At 32.9% G+C, this 26116-nt stretch overlaps 1 protein-coding gene across 1 annotated transcript; it reads right to left on the bottom strand.

Moving 5' to 3' along the window:
- LOC134249117 (cytochrome P450 3A14-like) lies at positions 1–25966 on the bottom strand. The gene is made up of 24 exons (XM_062731466.1): positions 25893–25966; positions 25296–25392; positions 22892–22944; positions 22628–22724; positions 19200–19316; positions 17394–17482; positions 17116–17261; positions 15966–16093; positions 14593–14704; positions 14290–14447; positions 13389–13477; positions 12724–12861; positions 12368–12530; positions 7872–7988; positions 7656–7708; positions 7277–7373; positions 7017–7133; positions 6715–6803; positions 6240–6385; positions 5901–6028; positions 3853–3964; positions 3547–3704; positions 1004–1092; positions 1–142 (listed from the first exon to the last, which is right to left on the bottom strand). Exons 1-24 carry the CDS (start codon positions 25964–25966, stop codon positions 1–3), a joined length of 2709 nt encoding a protein of 902 aa, XP_062587450.1.
- Between the last annotated feature and the right edge of the window lie 150 nt (positions 25967–26116).

The following is a 26116-nucleotide window of genomic DNA, read 5'->3' as shown; positions in this document are numbered from 1 at the left end:
CTACCTTTCCGGATCAAATTTCTCCGGATCCGGCCAGTATTCAGGGTCTCTTTGTACTGCAAAAATTGCAAAGGACAGATCCATGTCTTTCGGAATCTTGTGACCACCGATTTCCATTTCCACTTTACTTTTTCTATTGGTTCTAGTATTTCAAAAAATGACACATATTAAACAATAAGAAATTGTCTATATAAAAATTTGCTGATTTTTTTTTTGAATATGTGACCTTAACAAGAGATCAGAAAAAAATTTACGTCAAGTTTGTGTTCTTTTGTTGAGATATATGCATATGAAATACGTATATAGCAACAGTAATTATTCCAACTCAAAAATCCATTAAAAATTTAAAACTATACAAAATGGGAGCAGTGCAAACACGGAACTCTAAAACAACAGAGGAGGGATCAGGTGCCATGAAGGGGTGAGCATTCCTTATTGATCGGTCACACCCGCCGCGTGCTCCTTGTTATGACTGTCAAACGGAAAAATTCGGTATGAAAATCAGGTTTAACAATGTAAGTGGTATGAAAAACGTCAGACAGCATTTGCTCTTTAAATAATAGTTTGTACATCTATACTTGCTGACAAGGTCATTGCATATACCATAGAAATTCGCAAAACGATGACTAAACAGAGACTACTGACACCCTTGTTGAATGAACTTGTTCTTCAATAGCTTTGCATCATTGTAAAAATTATAAATACAAAGAGCCTTACATGTATCTTTGTTATCGAATCAACCAGGGGATATTCCTAAACCCGGTATGCAGCTGGTGATAAGGGTTTATTTTTAAAAACAATCAGGTAAGTTGACTTTAGAAAATTAAAATCGTCACTTTAATCATTCAGTTTTTTTTTTCTTAAATTGGCATTAACTACTTTATATAGTATTTAAGAAATAGATGTGTCAGACTCTGTGGAATTCTTCAGTTCAAGCTCACCGGGATATATCGAGTGGGTATCTGAATGGAGGTAACTTATTTTTTTAGGAAGGATTGTATACCTGACGGCGGGAGGGTATAACCTCAGAGTCTCATTGAAGACCCAGTCTAAATACTCCAACTTCTGGACGTTGTCGTATGTAGGAAGGTCCTGGAAAATTGAAAAAGGTTTTGTGTAGCTTATAATTGAAAATATACTGCAGAACGACTTCTATTTATTACAGTATACGATAAACAACAAGGTTGAGACATTGGTGATTTGTATTTACAATTTATCTGTTCTTATAATAAATAGAGGAACCCCCCCTTTTTTGTTAGCTGTTAGCATTTCATCATCTTTGTCAAAGTATGTCAAATATTCATGATTATATCCCCGCTTGAAAAGCGGGAGGGTATATAGTGATCGGGATGTCCGTCTGTATGACCGTCTTTTACGCTTTGGAGTACTAGTACCCATCTCTTATATGCAACTCCTCTAGTACCATTGAATGAAATTTATTGAGACTTTAACAGAATCTTTGTTATACATGTGTATAGTTCCATTGTGCATTTACTTTTGATTGGAGACATATTTTTGGGTTTCCCAGAACAAATAATGAGCACGACCCTTTCTTCTATAATATAGAAGGGTGTCCATTATCTTATCCGCAACTTCTCCTATACCACTAAATAAAATTTAATACTTTCACAGATTTTTTATTACGTAATGCCATTGTGCACCTCCTATTATACATTTTGATCTGAAAATTATTCGGGTCCCCCAGAGCAAAACATGGACTTTTGCCATTATAATCATATGGGAATCGGGGGTATCATTTAGTGATCTCATTGCTCACTACCTCTAGATTTTTAGCTCACCTGAGCCGAAGGCTCAAGTGAGCTTTTCTGATCAAAATTTGTCCGTCGTCTGTCGTTGTTGTTGTCGTTGTCGTCGTCGTTGTTGTCGTAAACTTTTCACATTTTCTTCTCCTCCTCAAGAACCACTGGGCCGATTTCAACCAAACTTGCCACAAAGTATCCTTTGGTAAAGGAGATTCAAGTTTGTTCAAATGAAGGGCCACGCCCTTATTCAAGGGGAGATAATTCAGAAATAATGAAAAATTGATGCTTTGTTTTAAAAATCTTCTTCTCAAGAACCACTGTGCCAGGAAAGATGAAACTTATAGGGAAGCATCCTCAGGTAGTGTAGATTCAAGTTTGTTCAAATCATGACCCCCGGGGGTAGGGCGGGGCCACGCTGACTGATCAAAGTTGTACATAGAAATATATAGATAAATTCTTTAAAAATCTTCTTCTCAAGAACTACTCTGCCAGGAAAGATGAAACTTTTAGGGAAGCATCCTCAGGTAGTGTTGATTCAAGTTTGTTCAAATCAGGACCCCCGGGGGTAGGGCGGTGTCACACTGGTCGATCAAAGTTTTACATAGAAATATATAGGAAAATTCTTTAAAGTCTTCTCCTCAAGAACCACTGTGCCAGGAAAGATGAAACTTATAGAGAAGCATCCTCAGGTAGTGTAGATACAAGTTTGTTCAAATCATGACCCCCAGGGGAAGGGCGGGGCCGCACTGGCTGATCAAAGTTTTACATAGAAATATATAGGAAAATTCTTTAAAAATCTTCTCTGGAATAGCAAAGGCATAAATTATCAAATTTTATGGAAGCATCCTCAGAGTGGACATTCATGTTTATTCAAATCATCACCCCTGGGGGTAGGGCAGGGCCATAACATAGAATCCAAGATTTACATAGAAACATGTAGAAAAAAAATCTTTAAAATTCTTCTTTTCAGGAATAGCAAAGCCATGTTTAGTCCTATTCATAGTGTAGATTCAATTTTGTTCAAGTCATGGCCCCTGGGGGCAGATGGGGCCACAATGTAAGTTCAAATGTAAAGGGCAATAAATCCACAGGTAGTCAAAGAAATAAATATGCAAGCATCCTTAGTTAGTGTAGATTCAAGTTAGTTCAAGTCATACCCTCTCCCTTTCAAGGAATGGTTGGGACCACTTCTGGGTTTTAACTTTTCAAAAATAAACTGATTTATGCTTTTTTCCTAGCTACATTGCTCAGGTGAGCGATGTGGCCCATGGGCCTCTTGTTTTAATATAGCCATCTTTTCTAAACAGAAAAAAACCCAAAAGGATAACTACTGTGACATATATTGAATCACTTGTCTGATTTCAGTGCGGATAATTAAAGCATTACAAATACTAATAGGTACAGCTCATGTAATTAATGATCCTGGATACTCTGAAGAAAAATGTTTTTGATTTGGAAAAAAAATATTATTTTATAATATATATCCATTTTACTCTTATTTCATAAAATACCACAGAATCAAAACTCTGTTTGTGAAGGGAATGGGAGATTCACTTTTTACAACCTTCTGAACAAAAGAAAGGTAACTCTAACAATGTTTAAGTTTGTGAAGATGATGTGGACTTCTGTCAATAAGTGAAATATTTATAATGGTGTTTACAAATAGATATGAAAAATCGATAACTAAATCAAAATCAAATACATTTACTAATACTTTGAATATTGAATGCTTAATTAAATCTACAAATACATCTTAATATATAATTTATATAAAATTTCTTACGTTCCCTAAAGTTGAGTCAATTTGGTTTATAAGTTTTTCCTGACAATCTGGGTTCGTTGCCAGACAATATACCAGAAAGGTCATGGTGCTAGCCGTTGTATCAAATCCCGCGAGAAGGAAGAGTATAGCATTGCCTGTGACTTCATCCTCCGTCAGACCTATCACAAATGTGGCAAAATCACTATAATTACATTTGTATCAGATAATTTTCAAAAATTAATTTAGAACATAAAGCTCTCAATTAAATTTCAATACTGTCGGATTTGTTGCTTAATAAAACTCTTTACTAATGAGAGAGAGTGAGACCTCGTTTTTTCCATTTGTTTGGGTCTCCTTCATAGCTGTGCACGTCCTCAATCTCATTCTTCTCGGTGTCCTTGTGGGCATTTAGCATCATCTGCAGCAAATCTTTCCTATTCTAATACAAACAAAACGAACAATCATCTATTAGACAAAAAACATTTGTAAAGAGACAGGAAATTTGGTTTTCCTTTAATTTTGAAGAAAATAATAAATTGAATCCTAGAGCTTAAAGTACGATTCTTCTCTGGTTTCTGACTAGATGAAATATTCAATGTATATTTGCTTATATGTCTTATATATTTACATGAAAGAGATTTAAAGGACCATATTTTTCTTTCCTTATCTCAATTGTACAACTTTAAATAGAAATGGTAAACTGTGTTCGAAAACTAGCAGGGACTATACTTTTGGTGGAATGGTGGCATATGAAAATATCTTAAATTCTTTTCTGCCTCTCAAAATTATTATAGAACAATGAATGTAGTTATAATTTTTACACCATCAAAGACTTAAAGAATTTTTCAAATGTTAGCTAAATTAATAATACGGGACTCAAGTTTTAAAATACGTATATCAAATAAATATGATTTTCTACACAAACTACAATTATGTTAGCTTTTAAAAGCTTCCAATCTAAGTACAGATATGAGTCAAAAATCAATAGAAAGTGTTTTTACTCTCTTAGTAAACGGTCAAAACTTTTCGTTTTTGTATCATTTTGTATCTGTGTCTGACTTCTTTACCATATGTGAAAATAAGAAAAATTTAAATATAGGGTGCATATGAAAATAACCTAAATATCCTAAAAATTTAAGAAAGATAGAGAAAATTCGGATTAGCCAAAATCCATTTTTGTTAAACTATTTGTGTCAATTTGGTTATATCATCTTATAGACCATATTGTAATATCTTTTTACGTAAAAAGAAGAACATTTAATCTTTTGAAATAGAAGACCGTATCGCATGGTTGAATGCAGTCATTTTTATTCTTAATGTCCAGGGAAAAGGTAATGACCTTGACCTGACCTTCACTCTAATATAAAATGGTCAAAACTAATCTAACTGATAACATCACTTAGTAATATTGTCTTCTTGATTCTGTGAAAATTTCATCAGTTTATAATTACAAGAAATACAGTTTTTTTGTGAGAAGAATCCTACCTTAAGTCACTTTAGGTCTATGATTGAATTAATTTGTGATTTTTATCAACACATATTTGTCATTAAAGTGTATGTAGATGTCGACAAATAACAAAATCAAAACTCGTTCCAAAATATTTTGAAACCGTAAAAATTGAAGACTTGTCTCGCATTTACTTATTTTAAGGTTTCACCAAAGGTCAGCATGTCCAAAAATTTATTTTTGCAATACCACCAATACTATGTGGTTTATAAAGTAAAAACTTATATAGTTTATAAATGTATCATTGATCAACAGATAGAAAGTATCACTTGATAATATATTCTTAAAAAAGAATATTTATCGAGAAAAATTCTTTTAAAAAATGCATATATTTTTCAAAATAACCTAAGTATATCCAAACTTTTAGTGAAATTCATCAAAGCAGAAACAAAATATGTTTATCAGTGAAGTGTATGTAGGCTTTTGATAAGCCTAGGAAAAGTGTTTTCCCTGCATGTTTATTTTGTCCAAATGTTAAGACTTGAAACCGAAAGTACAATGCAAATGGAGGATTTTATAAGGGTCTTGTCTTTATACATATCATGCTTTCAATAACAGCCTTTCAGATACCATTCACGTCCAACTTGCCCTTCGTTGGTAAAAATATATTATTTCTACAATGATGGTTTTCACTAAAAGTTCAGCATTAAAGACTGAGGTGCATTTAAAAAAAATTGCAATATTTTTTTTTCTCAAAAAATATATTTTTAAAAATATTTGTTTTCAAATGATACTTCCTATCTGTTAATCAATGATATATTCATACACCGTAAAAGTTCTAACTTTATAACTCACATAGTTTTGGAGGTATTGTAAAAATAAATTTTTGGACATGCTGACCTTTGGTGAAACCTTAAACATACTGTACCTTATCACCCTCATCCCGCATTTCTATGGCCTGGTGGACCGCCGATTTGAAGAAGTTCATAACTCTGCGATTATTCGTTGGAGATTTGTTAAAATAGTTCAATATCCCATCAAGTGGTGGAAAAATAACTGAAAAATATCATAATAATGATACAGTACAAATTAAATACTGTTATAAAAATTATGAATTTTTGCTTCTAATTTAAAAGTTTTAGCTGATCAAATAAAAAAATTAAATGTTTTTGCTCTTTATGAAAAGAAGATTACTTAGAAGTTAATATCTGTTAAAATATAACTTGAATTAAACACTAGTATCGTTGCAGTGTTTAATTTTTTGTACCAATAAGGAAAATAAGAAAATTAATTCTTGGCGCAAAAAGTTCCTTGGCATATTTCACAAATGTATTATCTGGGTTTGTCTGTGAGTCTATATCCATTCCGAATCCAAGCGAGGCTATAACGTCCATCGTGTATCTACCAAACATTCTGTAAATGTATAGTTTTATTATAAACTTTCTGATAAATACAGTTATTTTTGCATATATATACTGCACATGTTTACGGTTTCTTCTTTTTTTTTTTTTAAAAATCAAACACTGTAAACCAACTTTTATCCGCGACGACTTTATTTCGCGATTTTATAAAGGTAAACTAGTTCGCGACGATTAATTTTCGCGATAAAGCCTTTTTGGATCTGTTGTTAATAGACAAAGAGACTTTAAGGATTGGTTCGCGGCGAGAAATATTCGCGATGATGAGGCTCTCGCGAAAATTTATAGCAAGCGAATAAAAGTTGGTTTACAGTGTATACCAACTCTTTAAACTCTATGGTTTTTCCCTGATCCGCTTCCTTTTTCAAACCTTCGAGTAACAACTGATACTTCTTTCTTAAAAGTGGATCCATCTAAAAAATATTATAGGCAAGCGAAATCATTCAATTCTTACCTATGTATTTTTACATGTACAAACTGAACTTTGACCTATTTACAAATTTTCCTTATAAGTTTATTTGAATGATTTTTTTTATTCTCCAGCAAGTTTTTCTTCGCATACGATATTTTAAAAATAATATTATTCAGTTTAAATTTTGTGAACAAAAGAAAATGAAAAGATGTACCTTTCTCATTTTCCCACTTGAAAATGTTGGTAAAAGTGTGTTTCTCATAAATCTCCAGTGGTCATCTTCAACAGCAGTCAAGCCATGTCGCAATTCACTCCTGATCTGAAAACTATTCTAAAAAGAATTTGTAAAGTAATGTAAATTTTGTATATTTGTATACAGGAATTCTTGTTTAAAATACTATATGTGTACTATAATTCTCATTTTTTCAAGAATAGAAATTAAAATTTGCAATTTGTTATGGAAAATTTACTCACAGCTCTGTTTGGGGCGTAAGAGAAATCTTTAACTGAAATAGTTTTAATAATTTCAGGATCCGCTATCAAGAGTGAAGGCACTCCACCTATGAAGGTGCTGGAATAAAAAAAAGTATATTAATCAATTATGTAAATGCTCTTTTTTAGTATAGGAAGTAAAGGTTGCATTCATTCAAGAAAATAAGCACAACCAGCGTAAGCAATTGTTGCAACCGTCAATATTTCCTTAGTATAAAATCATTGCAAAGGTAAACCGGTTAACCAAAAAATCTCAGCTGCCCCAAAACTTCCATTTCGTGTGTGTTAGGGTGTTTGAGTATAAGAGTTTGATATTAAGATTGTTAAAATGTAAAACACGGAAGTACCTGTATAATCTTACCCGACGACTCTACCGTATTTGTCGATCTGTTTCATATCAAATCCATGGACACCCTTTAAATAAGAACATCATGACTTATAAAACTGGAAGAAACAGCACAACTTATAAACACAAAAAAGGGGAGGGTTTTGTTTACTGAGTGATGACTTTGAAGTAAAAAATAAGACGTGGCCATTTTACTAATTTATTATAAATAAAAGACATGCCTGAACTTACAATTTTCTTTAACTCTCTAAGCGACCCAATATAAGGAAAATATTCAGGACCTGGAACACCAAGACGACGCCATAATCCAAACTTCCATTTCACACGTCTACAAAATAATAATAAGACCTGCATCTGTATCTTATCGTGTTTCAAGAACTTTTTTCGTCGCCAAAAAAAAAAAACAACAACATTAATTAAAATGTGATCAAACAGTAAAAAAAGTCATGAGAAAAGGTTTTCAGTAACAACAGTATTTTTACAAAACCAACATGTACTTACATATCATAACAACTGAATGTTAAATTTTTTATTAAGTTTTATTGAAATGAGTTTATTGACTTTTATGGAGAAATGAATTGACGACTCGCAGAACAGTGCAGAGACGAAAGAAAATGAAGACAATACGCACGGGAACATACAGATTAAATGCAAGCTGCACGATAACACGTGCACGTGAGCCCCCGATGTAAACAAAAGGAGTGAAATACCTTCACATATATTTAACGTTATATACTGGTATATTGCTTGTTTTATTACAATTTTGAATTTGTTTTTGTCTCAGAACAATAATTTATGAAAAATCGTTTGATTGCATGGGTTCCTGTTCATAAGTTATGTGAATTGTAAACATGGTAAAACCTAATCAACAAACTAGTTTTCCTTGACGGAAGTGCAATATTCTCTGAAACGTGAAAAATTGATAAGGAATATTTAAATATTCAGAAATACAAATACAAAAAAAAACAAGCTGTGTCTGTACTTACATGTAAACAGCAACTAGAGCAAAGACAATGAGTAAAATCCACCCATTAATTTCCACAATACCAAGGACATCCATAGTGTACCTCACACTATTTGAACGGTCCACGTATTTATATATAAAACAGCTCTGTGACCGAGAAATGACTAATACAAACAAACCTCATTTGACGACATTTTTATTTTAAGATTGCAGCTATGAATATATAGCAGTTATCTTTCGTTGAGTCATGGATAACTCTGCTCCTGATAATCATGTCTATATGAAGGCAAACGAAAAGGTAAAAATACTAATTATTGACCTTAAAATCGTTTCTTTCAATGGTGTAATACTTTTTTCATGTTTCGAACAGGTAGAATCTTTATCTACCGAGGACGCGTCAAAGTCTAGATAACAGTGATTGTCAGGTGTAAGCTGGTTTTTGTTGAGAACATTTATTAAGATCTATGTACTTCAGTATTGCAATGCTTGTATAAAACGAATGAAATTGATTTATGTCTTCTTACGAATGAGTGAAATCATTTTTCTTGCGAATTATATTTTTAGCTGTTTTGTTGTGTAAAGAAGGCCACAAATTTATATCAACCATGCAAGAGCAAATGTAAATGTGCACAACGAAATAAAATCTTTAAATTTTTCAACACTTCTTCAGCCACCAAATAATGGGTTTAGCAAATACAAAGTGGAGTGTAGTTTTTCATACAAGCTGTAAAGGCATAATTTTCACACTAAACTGTCTTGTTTTATTCCGTTTGCCTGATTATAACAAGGAGCATAAAGCGTTTATGACCAGTTGACAGGGGATGCTCACTCCTCCTTTGTACCTGATTCTACCTCTGAAGTTGTTATAGGTCCGTATTTGCTCTGCTCCCAAACTGTAAGATTCCAAGTTTTTTTTTTTAGCTAAGGTAGGATTTTTCTCAAATTTCTTGTATTTAAGAATTAATGAAATTTTCATAATCAAGAAGACAATATCACAAAGTGATGGTATCAATGAGAATAAGTTTGGCTGTTTTATATTAGAGGCAAGGTCATTAACTTTTGTAATGAAATAGAATAATCATAGTGGATTGAAATGCTTTTGAAATCGTCCAATAGAATTATTTGATAATTAACCAATCAACGTTTACATTGTAGCCAATCAGAGTTTGCAAATTATTATCCAATCATTTGTAAGTAGAAAGAGTATAAATATAGACACCCATGTAACAATTGGTTACTTGGTCGTTACTCATCGTTGGAGTAACACCTTCTTGGTCTGTGTCGGGAAACAACAGAATTGTTCGTTATACCACTCAGCTCAAGAATCTAGTTCCTTGTATGTGTCTCAGTGACTATAGTGTCTTGGTGACTTAATTAATATAGTGTCTTGGTGACTTTTAAGAAAGGTGTCTCAGTGACTTTTAGGGTGTGCTCTTTAGGTAGTTGCAGACTGTGTCGGGAAACAACAGAATTTGTTTTATAGTTAGTTTTCTAATCATTATCCAGATAGGACCTAGGAAAAATATATATAGTGAATTCAGTCAGTTGTTCGCCATTGTTATAGAAGTTTGATTTATATTATAAACGTGATTCTTAGGAAGGAATCCTAAGCGGACCCAATAGTTAATCATTTGTTCTTTGTAAAAACGTTACACTTTTCCCTGGACATTAAGAATAAAAAAATCACTGTTGCCAATCATGCGATCCTTACTTGTATTTCAAAAAACTGAATGTTTTCTTTTTGCATGTAAAGAAACTACCATATAGGGCCTATAAGTTGATATTACCAAATTGACATAAATTTAATTGAACTACAATGGATATTGGATAATCCGAATTTTCTGTACTTTTCTAAATTTTAAGGTACATTTATTTAGTTATTTTTATATGCTTTCTATATCTAAAGTTTTTCTTATTTTCACATAAGTTAAAGTTGTCACATAAAAATACAAAATGATACAAAAACAAAAAGTTTTGATCGTTTACTAAAAGAGAAAAAACATTTTTTTAGGATTTTTGGCTCAAATCTGTACTTAAAGTGGAAGCTTTTAAAAGCTAACATAGTTCTAGTTTGTTTGAAAAATCATATTACATGTAATTTAATATATTTTGAAACTTTTGTCCCTTTCTTCTATTTTCTCTCTTTCAATTTTAATTTTACCCAATTGAGAGGCTTTACAAAGCTGAACACAAACACATAACCATGATTTTATTTCGAGAAACTCTGCGAAATATCAATTATTTAAAAGCTGGACATGACTCGTAAATAGGCATACGGTATTTTTTTTCCGATATTATTATCTACAATTAAGATATCAGCACCAGGGTATACTCTTTGCATTCGTTAAGCCTTACTGCTTTATTTTCACGGATATTAGCGTGGAATAGCGACCTGTGTTTGTGCTGGTTACCTTGCATTGCCTTTGTTTCCATTGTATTGCAGTTACAATGCAATACAATGTGTATTTGTGTTTGTTTGTATACTGTACTGACCAGTGCAACTACTGAAAATTTCTTACTTCCATGCATTAGAAGAAGTATATACCGTTATTTTTGTCGATGACGAGTACTGTATAGCATATGTACCTCTGCACCATTGAAGATTTATTATACTGAACAGAGTTACATGTAACAAGTAACAAGTCTTGCAAAAATTCAAAGCAATCAGTACTTCAAAGTCGATTTTTTTTTCTCACGAGTTTATAATGCAAGTTATAATGTTTAGGAATAGTTCACTCTAAAAATAGGGAGCTCGGGATAAAGAACAGTAATTACATGTAAGCTAAAAATCACGTCTTAAGATAATTGTGAGCAGAGCCTTTACCGACCTTTAAAAATCAGGCGTTGGATCAGGTGCATGCCGTAGAGAAATTAGCATCCTCTGGTAACAGGTAACACCTATTGTATACTTTGTATGTTTATATGGGAGGGTTAACGAAAAATCAGTAGAAAAAAAATGTTTATTTCTTGTGTTCACAAGTAAATTATTAATAAATGAATATTAACATACATGCTCCAAAATTAATCGAATTCAAATTCATAAGACCGAAAACCACTAACAGAATCAGTAAAAATAGGCCCAGTTTAGGTCTTTTACTGAAATTGGGTTTGAATACTTAATTAACAAAATATCAAATAGCACACCACCACACACACCACTTCAAATACTGTGAAATCATCAATGTTCGTGGGGGACCGATGTTCGTGGACTTCGTGGGTCACGCCTATCCACGAATTTACATCCCCACGAACATTTATCTTGACAACATATTTACTGAATTTTCTGTATGAGTTACCCACGAAATTATATCTCAACAAACCAACAAAATTTTGATTACCCGCGAACATTGAACCCCACGAATTAAAATGATTCTACAGTATTTAATTTTCAAAACTGCATTGGAAAAATTTCTTTTGTGATTCTTTCTACATGTACATGTATATCACTCAGTAATTTCTATAACTGTCAATATCCTTCAGATACATATGTATCAATGATATATCTACTTCAAGATAAGTAAAGATTTGTTCAGTGCTTCATCCATCTAAGAGTCCTTTGTTCTTTCTTCTAATTTTAACTTGATCCCATTTAGAGGTTTTAATAATCCTGAATTGTTAATCTTAAAGGGGATCTACAAGAAAAAGTCAAAAAGTAACTTTCTTGCGGGGAATAATAACCTTTAATGTAAAAATATACAACTGTGATGAGATTTGGTGCAAATGAATGTCCATTAAAGTTATAAATGTGGTATAAAAAGTATACCTCTGTTTCACTACATGTAACAAAGCGGTAATGCTGAAGTATGTAGATAATGGCACATTTAGCTTCCATGGCAGCTAGGCGTTGTCCTATACAGTTTCTAGGACCATGGCCAAATGGAAGAAAGGCGTATGGGTGACGCCCAGCCTTGTTTTCAGGAGAAAACCTGAAAAATTTGGAGAATTATTTGTCTCACAAACCAGCTTAACTTAAAAAATTAATTTTCAAATCAACAGCTGCTTTAAAGTTAGTCATATATTTTTTTTAAATGTAGCTGATAAATGTAAATGTTAACTTAATGTTTCTTGAATAAATAAATATATTAGGTACATGTAGTTATAGTTCTTTAGATATTATACCTTTCTGGTTCAAATTTGTCAGGTTCTGGCCAGTATTTAGGATCTCTATGAAGTGCATAAATAGCAAACGACAGATCAACGCCCTTAGGAATCTTATACCCGCCTATGTCCATCTCAACTTTGCTCACCCGATTTGTTCTAAATTTAACAAAAAAGATATATTATCTAAGAAATCTAAAATTCTTGATACAAATTCGGGATAGATATAAAATCAAATGCCATGTTTTGGAAAGCGATAGATGTTGTTGCAAGCCAAAGAGACATTATTTTTTTATTCAGGAAGTTAAGTATTATCACCAACTTCATGCAATGTTCGTTACTTCATGCAATATGAAAATGGCTTTTATTAATAAAATGCATTTGCTAGTACTCATTTTAAACTACAAAATGCTATTATTGTGACAACTCAGGAAATTAAAGAAAAAAATTTAGTAGTGTACATGTACATGCGTGTTGTTAAGAGTCGCATCCTTTGGCTGTTGAGAGAAAAGTTCGAACAGAATTGCTTCATAATATTACTTGATTAAATGGTTGTGTTATGTAAATGTCATTCCTAAAAATAAAAGATTAAACAATTTTAAATCGCAAATTTTACACTTGAGTGCGTGAAAACATGCGTGTATGGTTGTTTGGGGGAGGGAGTGAATCTTTTGCAGATAAAATACCTTACAGCTGGCGGATAGAGTCTAAGTGTCTCATTGAAAACCCAGTCCATGTAGTCAATCTTCTGTACATTGTCATAAGTTGGTAACTCCTAGAAATGTTGATAATTATCATGTTACTTATATTTGATAATGAATATAAAAGATGAATATAAGGAACCATGGATGATCTAAAAAAAATATAAACAATATAAATGTGTGGAGAGAGCACGGGTCCCTGGAAATACCAGAGGTGGGCTCAGGTGCCTATGAAGAGTAAACATCCCCTGTCGACCTGTTGACCCGTCACATTCGCTAAGAGTCCTACGTATTGATCAGGTAAATGGAACTTTCCGTACGTAAATTCAGTATAAAAACAAAAAATGACAATTGAAACAGGTCAGCAAAAATACGACCCAATACCAGGCTATATTCGCTAACAAGGCCATTTTAACGACCATAGAATTTACGAGATTCCGACATGCAGAGTGGTTCTTAACGGAGTAATTTTGCAGTTGACCAATCACAAGATGTGAAAATTTCCGAAGTTCCAGAAGCTGATATTGAAAAGTCTAGATTTTAATTTATCGTGAGGAACTGTAAAAAGTTTTTCAAAAATCGAAAGTTGTAAAGCTACAGACTTGAAAAATTGTGTATTTTTCCGTTTTTTAATGATGTGTTTTAGAGATTCTAAGGATCCACATCTGATTTACATCACTTCTAGAATATGCTGTAGCATGATACTTATAAAATTTCTCCTTTACAGTAGTTAATATTTTCGTTAAGAGTAAGGATTAGGGCTAGGCATATCATTTGCTGGAAGAGTTCTGATTTTTTTCAATGTGAGAATGTTATTAATTATGAATATAGAATATTATCAAAGAGATTTCTTTAAAAAAAAGAAAAAGAAACAAGTCAATTTTACCTTTCCTAGAATTGAATCGATTTCGTCAATGAGTTTTTCTTGGCAATCTGGGTTCGTTGCCAGACAATATGCCATAAAAGTCATGCTGCTTGCCGTTGTATCAAACCCAGCAAGTATAAAAAATATAGCATTCCCGGTCACTTCATCTTCAGTCAAACCTGGTATAAAAAGACAGTTTAGAACGTACAATTTTGAACAAAAGAAAACGTATCGCACGCTCATTTGTTCGTTTTTTTAAAATTTCGCCTCTCTTAAAATTACTTACTAGTATTTATGAGAGAGAGAGAAAGAGAGAGAGATTACCTCGCTTTTTCCATTTGTTAGGATCCTCTTCATAGCTGTGTTCACTCTCTATTTCATTCTTGTCGGTGTCTTTGTGAGCATTCAACATTAACTGTAGCAGATCTGTTCTATTCTACGTCACAAAAAAAAAACAATTGAAATTTACTATCTGCTTAAAAAAACCCAACTATTTTAACCTAAAGATGTAATGATTAATAACTACTATAAAACCATGCATGGCATAATGAAAGCAAATTAAAACAGAAGTCAATACAATGCATGTAAATATGTAAGAAATTAATTTATGCCATTTTGTTCAAGCTAATAATTTTGTACATGTAAATGATCAAAGTTTAAGAAATCTTCCACTTCCAGATACATGTATATAACGTCTCTTTCACAACTGAGATTTTAAAACACTGACACGCTTACATGTAGATTTTTCTCAACAATGATGCATATAGGGCTTAAAATGCTTTTTATTCTTCATTTTTGTTAAGTATTGGTAAGTTAATTTATAATTTATAGATTTATCCCAAATGAGAATCCTACTTAAAATTTGACCTAGCCAAAATGAATTGTGAAAGAAATCAGTTTCATAAGTTTTCTAGTAATACGAGGGGTGATCAAAAAGTTCACGAACAAATTAAATAACTTCCAAAAATGAAATGATATTGGGTTTCAGTTTGACAATTTTTCAAAGTAGTACTCTCTAATTTTTATGCGCATCTGCAACCGTTCTGCCCATGCGCGGACACGTAACACGCTCACAGAAGCTTGAATTTTTTTCCCACTCCTATATTTCTAACCATGCAAGTTATTTTTTACAACAAAAACAGTCCATTTGTCAGAAATGGCCTTATCTCGGCAATAGTATGGGTGGATAATGATAGATCTATCCTTTTGCACAATGAGCATGCATATGGTGATCATCAAAACCCAAGTCCTCTGTCTTTTGAGCGTCGTTTAATTCATGTGGATAAAGTACGGGTGCCTTCACTTTATCATATCTGATGTGTTTAAAGTCTAAAGTGAACGATATTTTTGGGATTTGATAATTATATTATTGTAAAGATATTCATTTATTTTTCTAACTGTAAGTTGGCGATCTTTTCTAACAAATTGCTTAACAAAGGAATCGTCTCTTTCCCAGTTTTCTTTCACTGGGCAACAAAACAAACATCATTCTTAAACATCTCCCTTCCTTCACTTAAACAATCAATCCAATTTGTAAATATAGAGATAGTTCGCGAACTTTTTGATCACCCCTCGTATTTCTGAAGATATCAAATGCACAGTTTGAAAATAAATATAAAATATTTTTTAACCCAATCATGGACAAGAAATATTTAAACAAAAAGCAGAAAATTTATTTATTTACTGGTGCCATTTACCTGATCTCCTTCATCTCGCATTTTAACTGCCTGATGTACAGCCGATTTAAAAAAGTTCATCACTTTTCGATTATTTAACGGTGATAACTCAAAGTAGTCCAACACACGGTCAACAAATGGTAAAACAACTGAAAATGTAAAAAAAAAATCTGATTTAAAATATACAATTCCAAATGAAATGTGATATTCCACAATGTCGAATCGTCTTTTTAGAATGACGTGTAAACGTATATATTGAAGTTACATATTAGTATGTTTCTATTACTACTGTAACAGTAACTGATATGCTACAGATGTTCACAACAGTTTTACCTTAATTTAGCCTTTTATGTTTTCAATCTTTAATCAAATTTCAAAGTAAAGGAAAAAGCGGTATTGTTTTCTTTTTAATTGATTTTTTATGGTATTTCTAACAGAAATCATAAAAACATTCATTTTGAAAACTCTTGAAGGTTATATACTAACAATATCGATGTACCCTATGGTACTGGTATTATCGAAAATCAATATCCAGGAACAGCCATGCATATCTTTTGTATATGATTTGCAGCTCTTGAAAATTATTCAAATACGCGTTGTTATTCGGACAATATGATCCCTATATCATTACTCTGACATGATAATGACTCAGACGTAGTTCAATAACTGGTAATTTGCTAAAACATTATGAACAAGGAATACACCTATGAAATATGAAAGCCATAGACCCATCCACTCAGTAGTAATGGGCTAGATTAATGTTGACACAGACAGAAAAACAGACAAACGCACAATCAGACAGACAGGACAAAATCAATATACCCCGGGTTCTTTCAATCCGGGGGCTTAAAAATAAAAATAAACTATTCACATCACTGAGGTATGAACAACAGATATCTTGCAATCTGCATGTTGGAGAAGTTATCAAGACAAAGATCTACTCGAAATGCAATATTTCGCATAAAATGACTCTTTTCTCGTAAATTTATCTGATAATTTTAATGCATCCTTCTGGCAGTCGTTCCAGTCCACTAATTGAACAACTTCAATAAATGGATTATCCCTTCCGAAAACCTCTTCACAATTAAAATCACAAATATAAAAGTGTTTGGCTTGTATATAATTAAAAAAAATAGAAAGTTGCACCCGCAGAAAAAAACAGCATACATACAAATCAGGAGTAAACGCAACGATATCTTGTTGTCGAACAGCTCTTTGGCATATTTCACAAATGTATTATCTTGTTCCATCTGCGAGTCTATGTCCATTCCGAACCCAAGAGCGGCTATAACGTCCATAGTGTATCTACCAAACATTCTGTAAATAAATTTAGTCATCTGAATGGTATAGAATGTCTATTATTTTTTATAGTAAACAAAAAAATAAGATGTAAATCATGGTTTAATTTTTGGGGGCTCTGACGGCTATTTTTACCTATCCGATACTTACTCTTTAAACTCTATGGAGTTTCCTTTATCTGACTCTCTTTTAAGACTTTCCAGCAATAACTGATATTTTTTTCTTAGAATGGGATTCATCTGCAATAAATATCAGAAAATAAACAGTTTTACCCTCGTATGGTAGCTATTGGCGAGGGTTGAAACTTCTCAAATGCAACTTTAATTCCAAGTTCAAGGTCAATAAGTGGAATTTTTTGGTACCCAATGGAAGGTCGTGTCACAAGAAATACACATGTGAAACTATTTTGTCGCCCGCATGGCGCAGTGGTTAGAACGTATTCTCTAGAGTCACGGAGTAAGGAGTTGATCCTTACGACATGAGTTCGAATCCCACTGTAGATATGGAGACCGTTCCTTTGGATAAGACAATATAAACCGAGGTCCCGTGTCGCAGAAGGTCTGGCACGAAAAAGATCAATGTCCGTAAGTGCCGAGTATAAGACAAAATTTGCAGCTCTTCACCGGCAAGTGGTGGCGTCTCCATACGAGAGAAAAATTGTCAAAAGGGACGTTAAACAACATTCAAACAAACAACAACTATTTTCTACAACAACAACTAAACAATGTCTATGTAAAAACCAACAACTACTTTATTCCAATGTAACGCTTTCATTCATTTATGTGACCGACCCTGTCTACCCTCCCTGCTACATGCATATTAAACAAATATAAATCACTTTGCACAGAACGGTCACGGAAGACTAGTAGTAGGGCGTTCGCTTTCTGATTGGGAGACTCAGGTTTGAATTGAAGCCCTTCATCGATATACATGTACGGTACATGTACTGTCTACATACCGGTTATGACGTTTCTATACTTCAACTCGACATTTAGATATATCGACGACGTATTGTCAATTAACAATGCTTATTTCCATTCCAATGTCGATACGATATATGCTGGTGAGCTTCAGATAAAAGATACTTCAGAGTCTGACACACCTGTTTCTTATTTGGATATTTTACTTGAAAAAGACGTTAATTGTAATCTAACAACCAAGCTCTATGACCAAATGTGATGACTTTAACTTTTCAATTGTCAACTTCCCTTAATTGTATGCAGCAATATATCTTCATCACCTGCATATGGAGTTTATATCTCTCAGTTGATTCAATACGCAAGAGCATACTCTACGTATGTACAATTCACAAAACGAGGATAATTATTGACAAATTGATGAAACAAGAATATCAGCGGTCTCGATATGATGACAGAGCTCACTTGTATAACAAAAGTTTTATAAATACAGGGCTTTGTAAAGTACTTGGAAATTGCATCTGCCCCAAAAGCTTAAACCTGATTACTCATCCGTAAAATAGAAAATGTAGGTCAAATCCAACATATAAAGAAATTATAGTAGTGTATCATTCATGCAAGCTTGGTCAATATAGGGCTTATGTATAGTTACTGGGAAATGAGATCTGCTAAAAATTCTTTAACCTGTTCCCAAATCATTAACCTGCTCAAAACATTCATTTGGTCATTCTTCTGCTACAATTGCAGCATCTGAAACCTTGACTATTACAATGAATTATGCTGGAGAGCATCTTTCATTCATCTCTGATTAATGTTCATTTAGAACATAGACATATTTGAAATGAAATTTGCTCCAAATACTTTAACCTGGAACGCTAGCTGTATTACATAACACCCCCCCCCCACACACACACACCCTCACTTGGTTGAGATGAGCTATAAATCAAAGCGTCACTTCTATCTAAAATAATAATTTCATACAATATACTGATAATTTAATTGGTTAAAGCTTAATTGAGCTAAAGTTAAAGAGTTGTACCTTTCTCATTTTCCCACTTGAAAATGTTGGTAAGAGAGTATTTCTCATGAATCTCCAGTGGTCATCTTCAACCAGAGACAAGCCATGTTGGAGCTCACTATTGTTTCGAACGACGTTCTGCAAATAAATCTTATTATGCGTGTAAGAGGGTCATTCAAAAAATACGTACACACTACACTGTTCCCCATCGTATAGATCAACACATTTTTGTAAATAAAAACATTTATTTTGTTAAAGTGTGAAGTTTCATTCAATTCGATTAAATAGAACTCATGTTAGTGAATTTTTAAAGCAACATTTTTTTGCCACGGAGCACGGTTAAACAACACTGTAACGTCAAAAACAACGTCGAGAAAGTTTCTCAAAATAACTCTGCTTTTCAATTTCATACACGGTGTGTAGCGTCTTCTTCATTCATAAAACATAGGACGATAGGTAATCAGAGATTACAGAGCTCACCTCAACGAATGTCGTCTTTAAGTAAGGCAAAGTCACACAATTAAACAACAAAAAGTATACATTCCAAAAATGAAAATATTTTTAAAAGCAATTTTGATCTGATACTTTGAAATAGACCTACATAAAAAATTTAAACTACTTCTTCTTCATGAAAATGTAATGAAAATCCAGCATCTGAAGCAAATTTGAGAGTTTTCATCTCTTGATGCAGCATTTGTGCAAGTTTGGTTTATACAATGTTATATAAGCCTTATAGTTTTTGGTAATAGACCTGCAACCATAACTTTTACCTTGTCTATTATCTGAAAAATGTATGTCCAATTCAGCATCCGAAGCAAGTCCATTAGTGTGCATCCTTAGATGTATCATCCATGCAAGTTTGCTCATTATAGGGCTCATAGTTTATTGGAAATGAAACATGCATCAAAACTAACATATTCACTCATCCACAAAAAGTAGGTCAGATTCAGCATCCGAAGCAAGCCTGGAAGTATGCATCCTTAGATGTATCATCTATGCAAGATTGGTCATTAAAGAACTCATAGTTCCTTGGAAATGAAACCTGCACCAAAAACTTTTAACTATTCACTCAACCGGAAAATGTAGGTCAGATTCAGCATACGAAGCAAGCCTGGTAGTGTGCATCCTTAGATGTATCATCCATGCAAGTTTGGTCAACATAGGGCTTAAAGTTACTTGCAAATGAAACCTGCACCAAAAACATTAACCTGTTCGCTCAACTGGAAAATGTATGTCAGATTCAGCATCCGAAGCAAGCCCGGTAGTATGCATCCTTAGATGTATCATCCATGCAAGTTTGGTCAACATAGGGCTTATGGTTACTTGGAAATGAAACCTACACCAAAAACTTTAACCTGTTCACTCAACTGGAAAACGTAGGTCAGATTCAGCATCCGAAGCAAGCCCGGTAGTATGCATCCTTAGATGTATCATCCATGCAAGTTTGGTAAACATAGGGCTTATAGTTACTTGGAAATGAAACCTGTACCAAAAACTTTAACCTGTTCACTCAACCGGAAAATGTAGGTCAGATTCAGCATCCGAAGCAAGCCCGGTAGTATGCATCCTTAGATGTATCATCCATGCAAGTTTGGTCAATATAGGGCTTATAGTTACTTGGAAATGAAACCTGCACCAAAAACTTTAACCTGTTCACTCAACCGGAAAATGTAGGTCAGATTCAGCATCCGAAGCAAGCCCGGTAGTATGCATCCTTAGATGTATCATCCATGCAAGTTTGGTCAACATAGGGCTTATAGTTACTTGAAAATGAAACCTACACCAAAAACTTTAACCTGTTCACTTAATCGGAAAATGTAGGTCAGAGTCAGCATCCGAAGCAAGCCCGGTAGTATGCATCCTTAGATGTATCATCCATGCAAGTTTGGTCAACATAGGGCTTATAGTTACTTGGAAATGAAACCCACACCAAAAACTGCACCAAAAATGTTAACCTGCTCCAAAAACATTAACCTGGTAATTCCTTTGCTGAAATTGCAGCATCTGAAACTTTGTCTGGTACAATAAAATACACTAAAACCATCTTCCATGCATGTCTAATCAGTATAGGACACAGAAGTAATTAAAAAGAAAACTGCTCCAAAAAACTTAACCTTAACCTTTTGGGTTTTGAAGTTTGACACCGACGCCGACGTCGAGGGTATCACATAAGCTCCCCCAACTTCGTTGAGGTGAGCTAAAAAGTATCCATAACATTTGATACCTAGTTTGCAAACAATTGTGCCAATAGCTTGAAAAATAGATTGTCAGTGTTTCACGTTACTCTATTAGTTCCGCAACAGTAAGGCGCGCATCACGTTTAATGACGTTCCTAACTCTTTTGGCAAGAGCTTTAACTTGTTTCTTTGCCGACCACCCATCGTCCGACAAACTCGCACACCAATCAAAAATTGTATTTTCCATTTTATACAAAAACACGACTTAATTTTCATACATTTCCTGGTTTATACAGAATTTTTAAGGTTTGTTAGAGACCCTTGCCCGAATGCAAAGCAAACTTTTATTGCCACTCGCTGCTCCGTGACGTCATACAACGTCACGGTTTTTTTTGGTTACCTTTTTAAAATCTTTTTTTGATATCTTTTAAACGGAGCAATATATTACATTACCTGATAGCACCTTAAGTAGTACAGAAACACTTAATTTATACACACATAATGTAAATTTTATTTCGTTTCAGCTCCATTCATTAGAGTTGTTGCTATAGCTGCTCTAAAAAAATTAGTAAATTACTCAGTTTTGACGTTGCTCCGTGACCCCATTTTTGCTGTTCTAAATCTTTGATAGTTTTATCAAATATGAAAATATTTTCCATGTTTTTACTCAAATTATTCGAATTTGTTGTTAAAATAGGTGTATCAAATATGGATGTAATATAATGTTAAATTAAGAATTACGACAAAAGTCTACGAACTTTTTGAATGACCCTCGTACATGTGTTGTCGACAGAAAGTCCATGGTTAAAACATAAATACATGTAACCTTGCGAGCCCAGTCTATCAACAATTTAGCATAATACAATTCAACTGAGAGATTAATGAGCGAAATTTTGGGGTGGCTCACAGACTATTAAGAATTAAACTACGTGGAAAATTTGAGCAAAGCATGGAATATCTTTTGTTTTTTTACACATGTGTACATTATATTGGTAAAGACAGAAACGAAATTGTGAAATGACTACACGATTGATTATATTTCAAATATTTTCACTTTAACTGCAGACAAATTTAACTCAGTTTTAGTCTATGTAAACCCCTTTTCCGTGAAACGCAGAAAGGATACTTCAACTCTATTTAATTTTATTACATTTGCCAATCAAAAATTAAATTTGTATTGCATTTCAAATAAATAGCATTAATCATTACTACAATTTAAATTAAATTTATGTGAAAATTATTTGTTTTTCTATAGATATTGATAATATTTACCAATCTGTTTGGAGCCTTTGAGAAGTCTTTAGTTGTTATTTTCTTGATTATATCGGGGTCTGCTATCAGTAGAGAAGGAATAGACCCTAAGTAGAGACTACAATTCAAAGGTTTTCAACGTTAATAAAAAGGCTTAGAAATCCATAATATATGCATGTAAACTGTATCATATTTCTGGAAATCAAGATATTGATTTGTTTATATTTTAGCTGCATAATGTACACAAGACATGTTAAAATGTAAAATACCAAAACTTAGTCTTACCCGACAAGTCCTCCATAAGATTGGATCATCTTTTGGTCAAATCCATGGACTCCCTAAAAGTACATAATTGCAATTTCATAATTTTTTTAATTAAAAAAGACCGTTTATCATGATCACCACCGTTATTATATTTAAGGTCAGATGACACGTTCCTCAAATATATGTTTTGTATTTCTTGGTATCATATAAAAATAGTTCATATTTGTCCTTCTCCTCTGATTTCTACATTGTTTTCAAAATGATTTTAAATATAAATACACCAAAAATTGTGATATAGGGCACTTAAAAGATTATCCATAAGGGTTATATAGGAAATATGTCCAAATGCCTGGTAAGGTACCCTAATTTTTTGTGTGAAAACTTATTTAAGTACATATACTTCAATGAAAAATTCTTATGAAAAATTATATATTTTTGAGGAACGAGTCATCTGACCTTAATTACTTGCTAGTACATGTATACGATGTTTTACAGCAAACACATACATACGTACTATGCTGAAAGAACTGTGTAAGAAAAAGGAATAATGTGTAAAACAAGAGGCCTATGGACCACAAGCTCACCTCAGTAAATATGTCCCTTCTTGTTCTTCATCAGCAGAGTCTTTTTTTCTCCAGACATTACAAGATAAAACTTTTCCGATTGTAGCCCTACCCTACTGATCGTATTATTACCCAACAAAATTTTTTTACTACCGGTATTTCTAAATGATACAACCTTGGAAGAGATTATAGCCCTTTATTTCAGCATTACTGAATCTCGACAACGATATCACAGACAACGGACAAATTTTAATAAGCAATGTTTTCTTCAGCCTTGAACTCAGGCGAGCAAAAATGCATGTCAATGGGCAAAAAAAGAATAGTGTTTTTCTTTTAAGAGGAACAATCGTAAGTTTCATCACGTTTCAGTTGCGGAAATCATTTGTATTCATGGATACCTTAGATTTCCGCACTATGGACACTTGACGTTTCAGTACAGAAACTTTTTGGAAACTATAGGTATGTTTAAAAGTAAGTTTCCGCAAAGTTTCAATAGTGTGTCAGGTATGTGGAAAATGTTTTTTTTTAAAGCCAGTGGTATTTTTTAAAATCTTATTTAATGTAGATAAGATAAGAAACAGTAGAAATTTAAAATCAATCTATTTTTTTTTTTCAATATAAAATGTTCATTTAAATTATTCCCTTTTAACCGAATCTTTACATGTACCCAAACATGGTTTATTTTAATGTATTAAACCAGTAAAATTTACTGGCAATATGTGTTCGTATTGAATCAACAATTATGGCACTGTTTGTTAAAGAAGGACAAATATGATGTTAATTTATTAACGCTATCATTTTTACTATTATAGCTTATATTGAATTTAATTCCAGTCCTGAATTCCAATTTAACAATGTACAGCAAGCCTTAAGGCCGGTTCACACTATGCCTCTTGACACATGCATCTTGGATTCACAGTGTAAATACCACTTGTGTCAGATTTTATAGGTATTGCATCTTGACAGATCGAATAGAACTTGTTCTATATTCCGTGTGTCAAGATGCATAGAACTGACCAATGAAAAGAAAGGTCAGAGTTGAAATTGAGTCATAAGCCTTATTTTCCTCCATATGGTTGTAAAAAGTGCATCCCAAGATACACAAAACAAAGAAAATACTGATCAAAACTACAATTAGAAAAACTTCTTTGTTTATTGTTATAAAGAGGAGGCTTTTTTGGAATATATATAAATAATATCTTCAAAGAATTATCACGAAAGGGAAATACGGAATGATTTGTTCAGCTAAAACACACCTGGAAAGGAAATTTGAAGGTTTCATTATTTTTTTAAGTAGATAAATTTCATCTTTCATTATAAAGTATTCTAAAATGCATGTGTCAAGAAACTTAGTGTAAGAAGACATATGAGGCAAAATAGAAGCTTGAGTTTAGATGTATGTGTCAATATGCATAGTGTAAACCGGCCTTTAGGGTGCCCTTACCTAAACTCAAAATCAATTATTTATAGGAGAATTATATCAATTATTTTCATTATGGACATCAATATACATGTACATGTTTCTCAGCGTTGACTTATTCGGGTAAGTAGCATGGATATCGAAATACCATGGTTTGAATTTATTCGGTCAAAATACGAAAGTGGTTTATGGTATTCCATGGAATAATTAATTAAAAAGGCCGAACATATTGCCTTTTATTAATTTTCAGTCTGAAGTTAATTTGTCATTGAATCATTTTCAACTTCAGATTGAAAATGAATAAAAGACACTATTATACATATGGGCAATATAAGAAAAAAGGGGTGATAAATGAGTGGCTTTTATAATTTTATTAGAAATGCAAAACATTTTCAAATTATATTTTTAAAAACGACGTTTTTATTAAAGTATTTTTTCTTACTAATTCTTTCATTTCATTAATTCCTCCAATGTATGGAAAATGATTAGGACCAGGGACTCCAAGACGACGCCAAATTCCAAATTTCCATCTTATGTATCTAGAAAACAAACATTAAACAGGATCTCAGTTAATCTTTATGCAGAAATCAAATAAGATAAAGACTGGCATGGGACATTTAAATTCCATTTCTGGAATGAATGTTACCTCTTCAAGAATGTAATTACGTTTACGCAGAATATTACTTTTTTCTGCATCAGCTTAACAGCTCAACCATCATTTAAATAACGACATAAGGCATCTATGGCGTTCCATACCAAGCCCTTGCCCACAATTTTAGATTCTGTGTATAACAAATGCAGATTAATGCAGACATTATCCATAGCAATGAATCGTGAATCAGCTAAATATTTCAAACAAATGCATCCATGACCAAAAATTAAAAAGTAAGACGTTATATTACAGGTAGATTCAATGTTTCCATCGTACACTATGCAAGTTCACTTTTGTGCCAGTGTTGAATCAACGTGGGTTCAATATGCAGGTTAAATTATCTGATATAAGCAAAGTAAATATTGCATTAACTTATACTGTACTTACATGTAAACAGCAATCAATGCAAAAACAATAAGTAAAATCCAGGCGTTGATGTCCACAACACCCAGCACATCCATTGTTTAGCGGTCACTTTTCTATGTACACACAAAGTGACCACATGTTTAATTTTAGCATATTCATGGTGTACAACTAAACTTACGGGGCTATGCTATGTAACAAAGTCCATTATAAAAAAAAATTAACAATAACTTTACTTTACAAGGTTT

This window comes from Saccostrea cucullata, unplaced genomic scaffold, assembly GCF_032062105.1.
Source record: "Saccostrea cucullata isolate Sc308-1 unplaced genomic scaffold, CSIRO_AGI_Scuc_v1 ctg2620, whole genome shotgun sequence".
In the NCBI taxonomy this organism is placed as follows: domain Eukaryota; kingdom Metazoa; phylum Mollusca; class Bivalvia; order Ostreida; family Ostreidae; genus Saccostrea; species Saccostrea cuccullata.
The sequence above is the reverse complement of the archived record's forward strand: the minus strand, read 5'-3'. Positions and strand labels throughout refer to the sequence as shown.

Excerpts from the sequence above, each read along its gene's own strand:
- LOC134249117 (XM_062731466.1), bottom strand. The coding sequence starts at position 25,966 with ATGGATGTGCTGGGTGTTGTGGACATCAACGCCTGGATTTTACTTATT. Across the intron at positions 7,374-7,655 it reads AAATACGGTAGAGTCGTCGG|CACCTTCATAGGTGGAGTGC; the intron begins GTAAGATTATAC and ends TTTTTATTCCAG. Across the intron at positions 6,029-6,239 it reads TTTTCTTATTTTCCTTATTG|TTATTTTTCCACCACTTGAT; the intron begins GTACAAAAAATT and ends GATATTTTTCAG.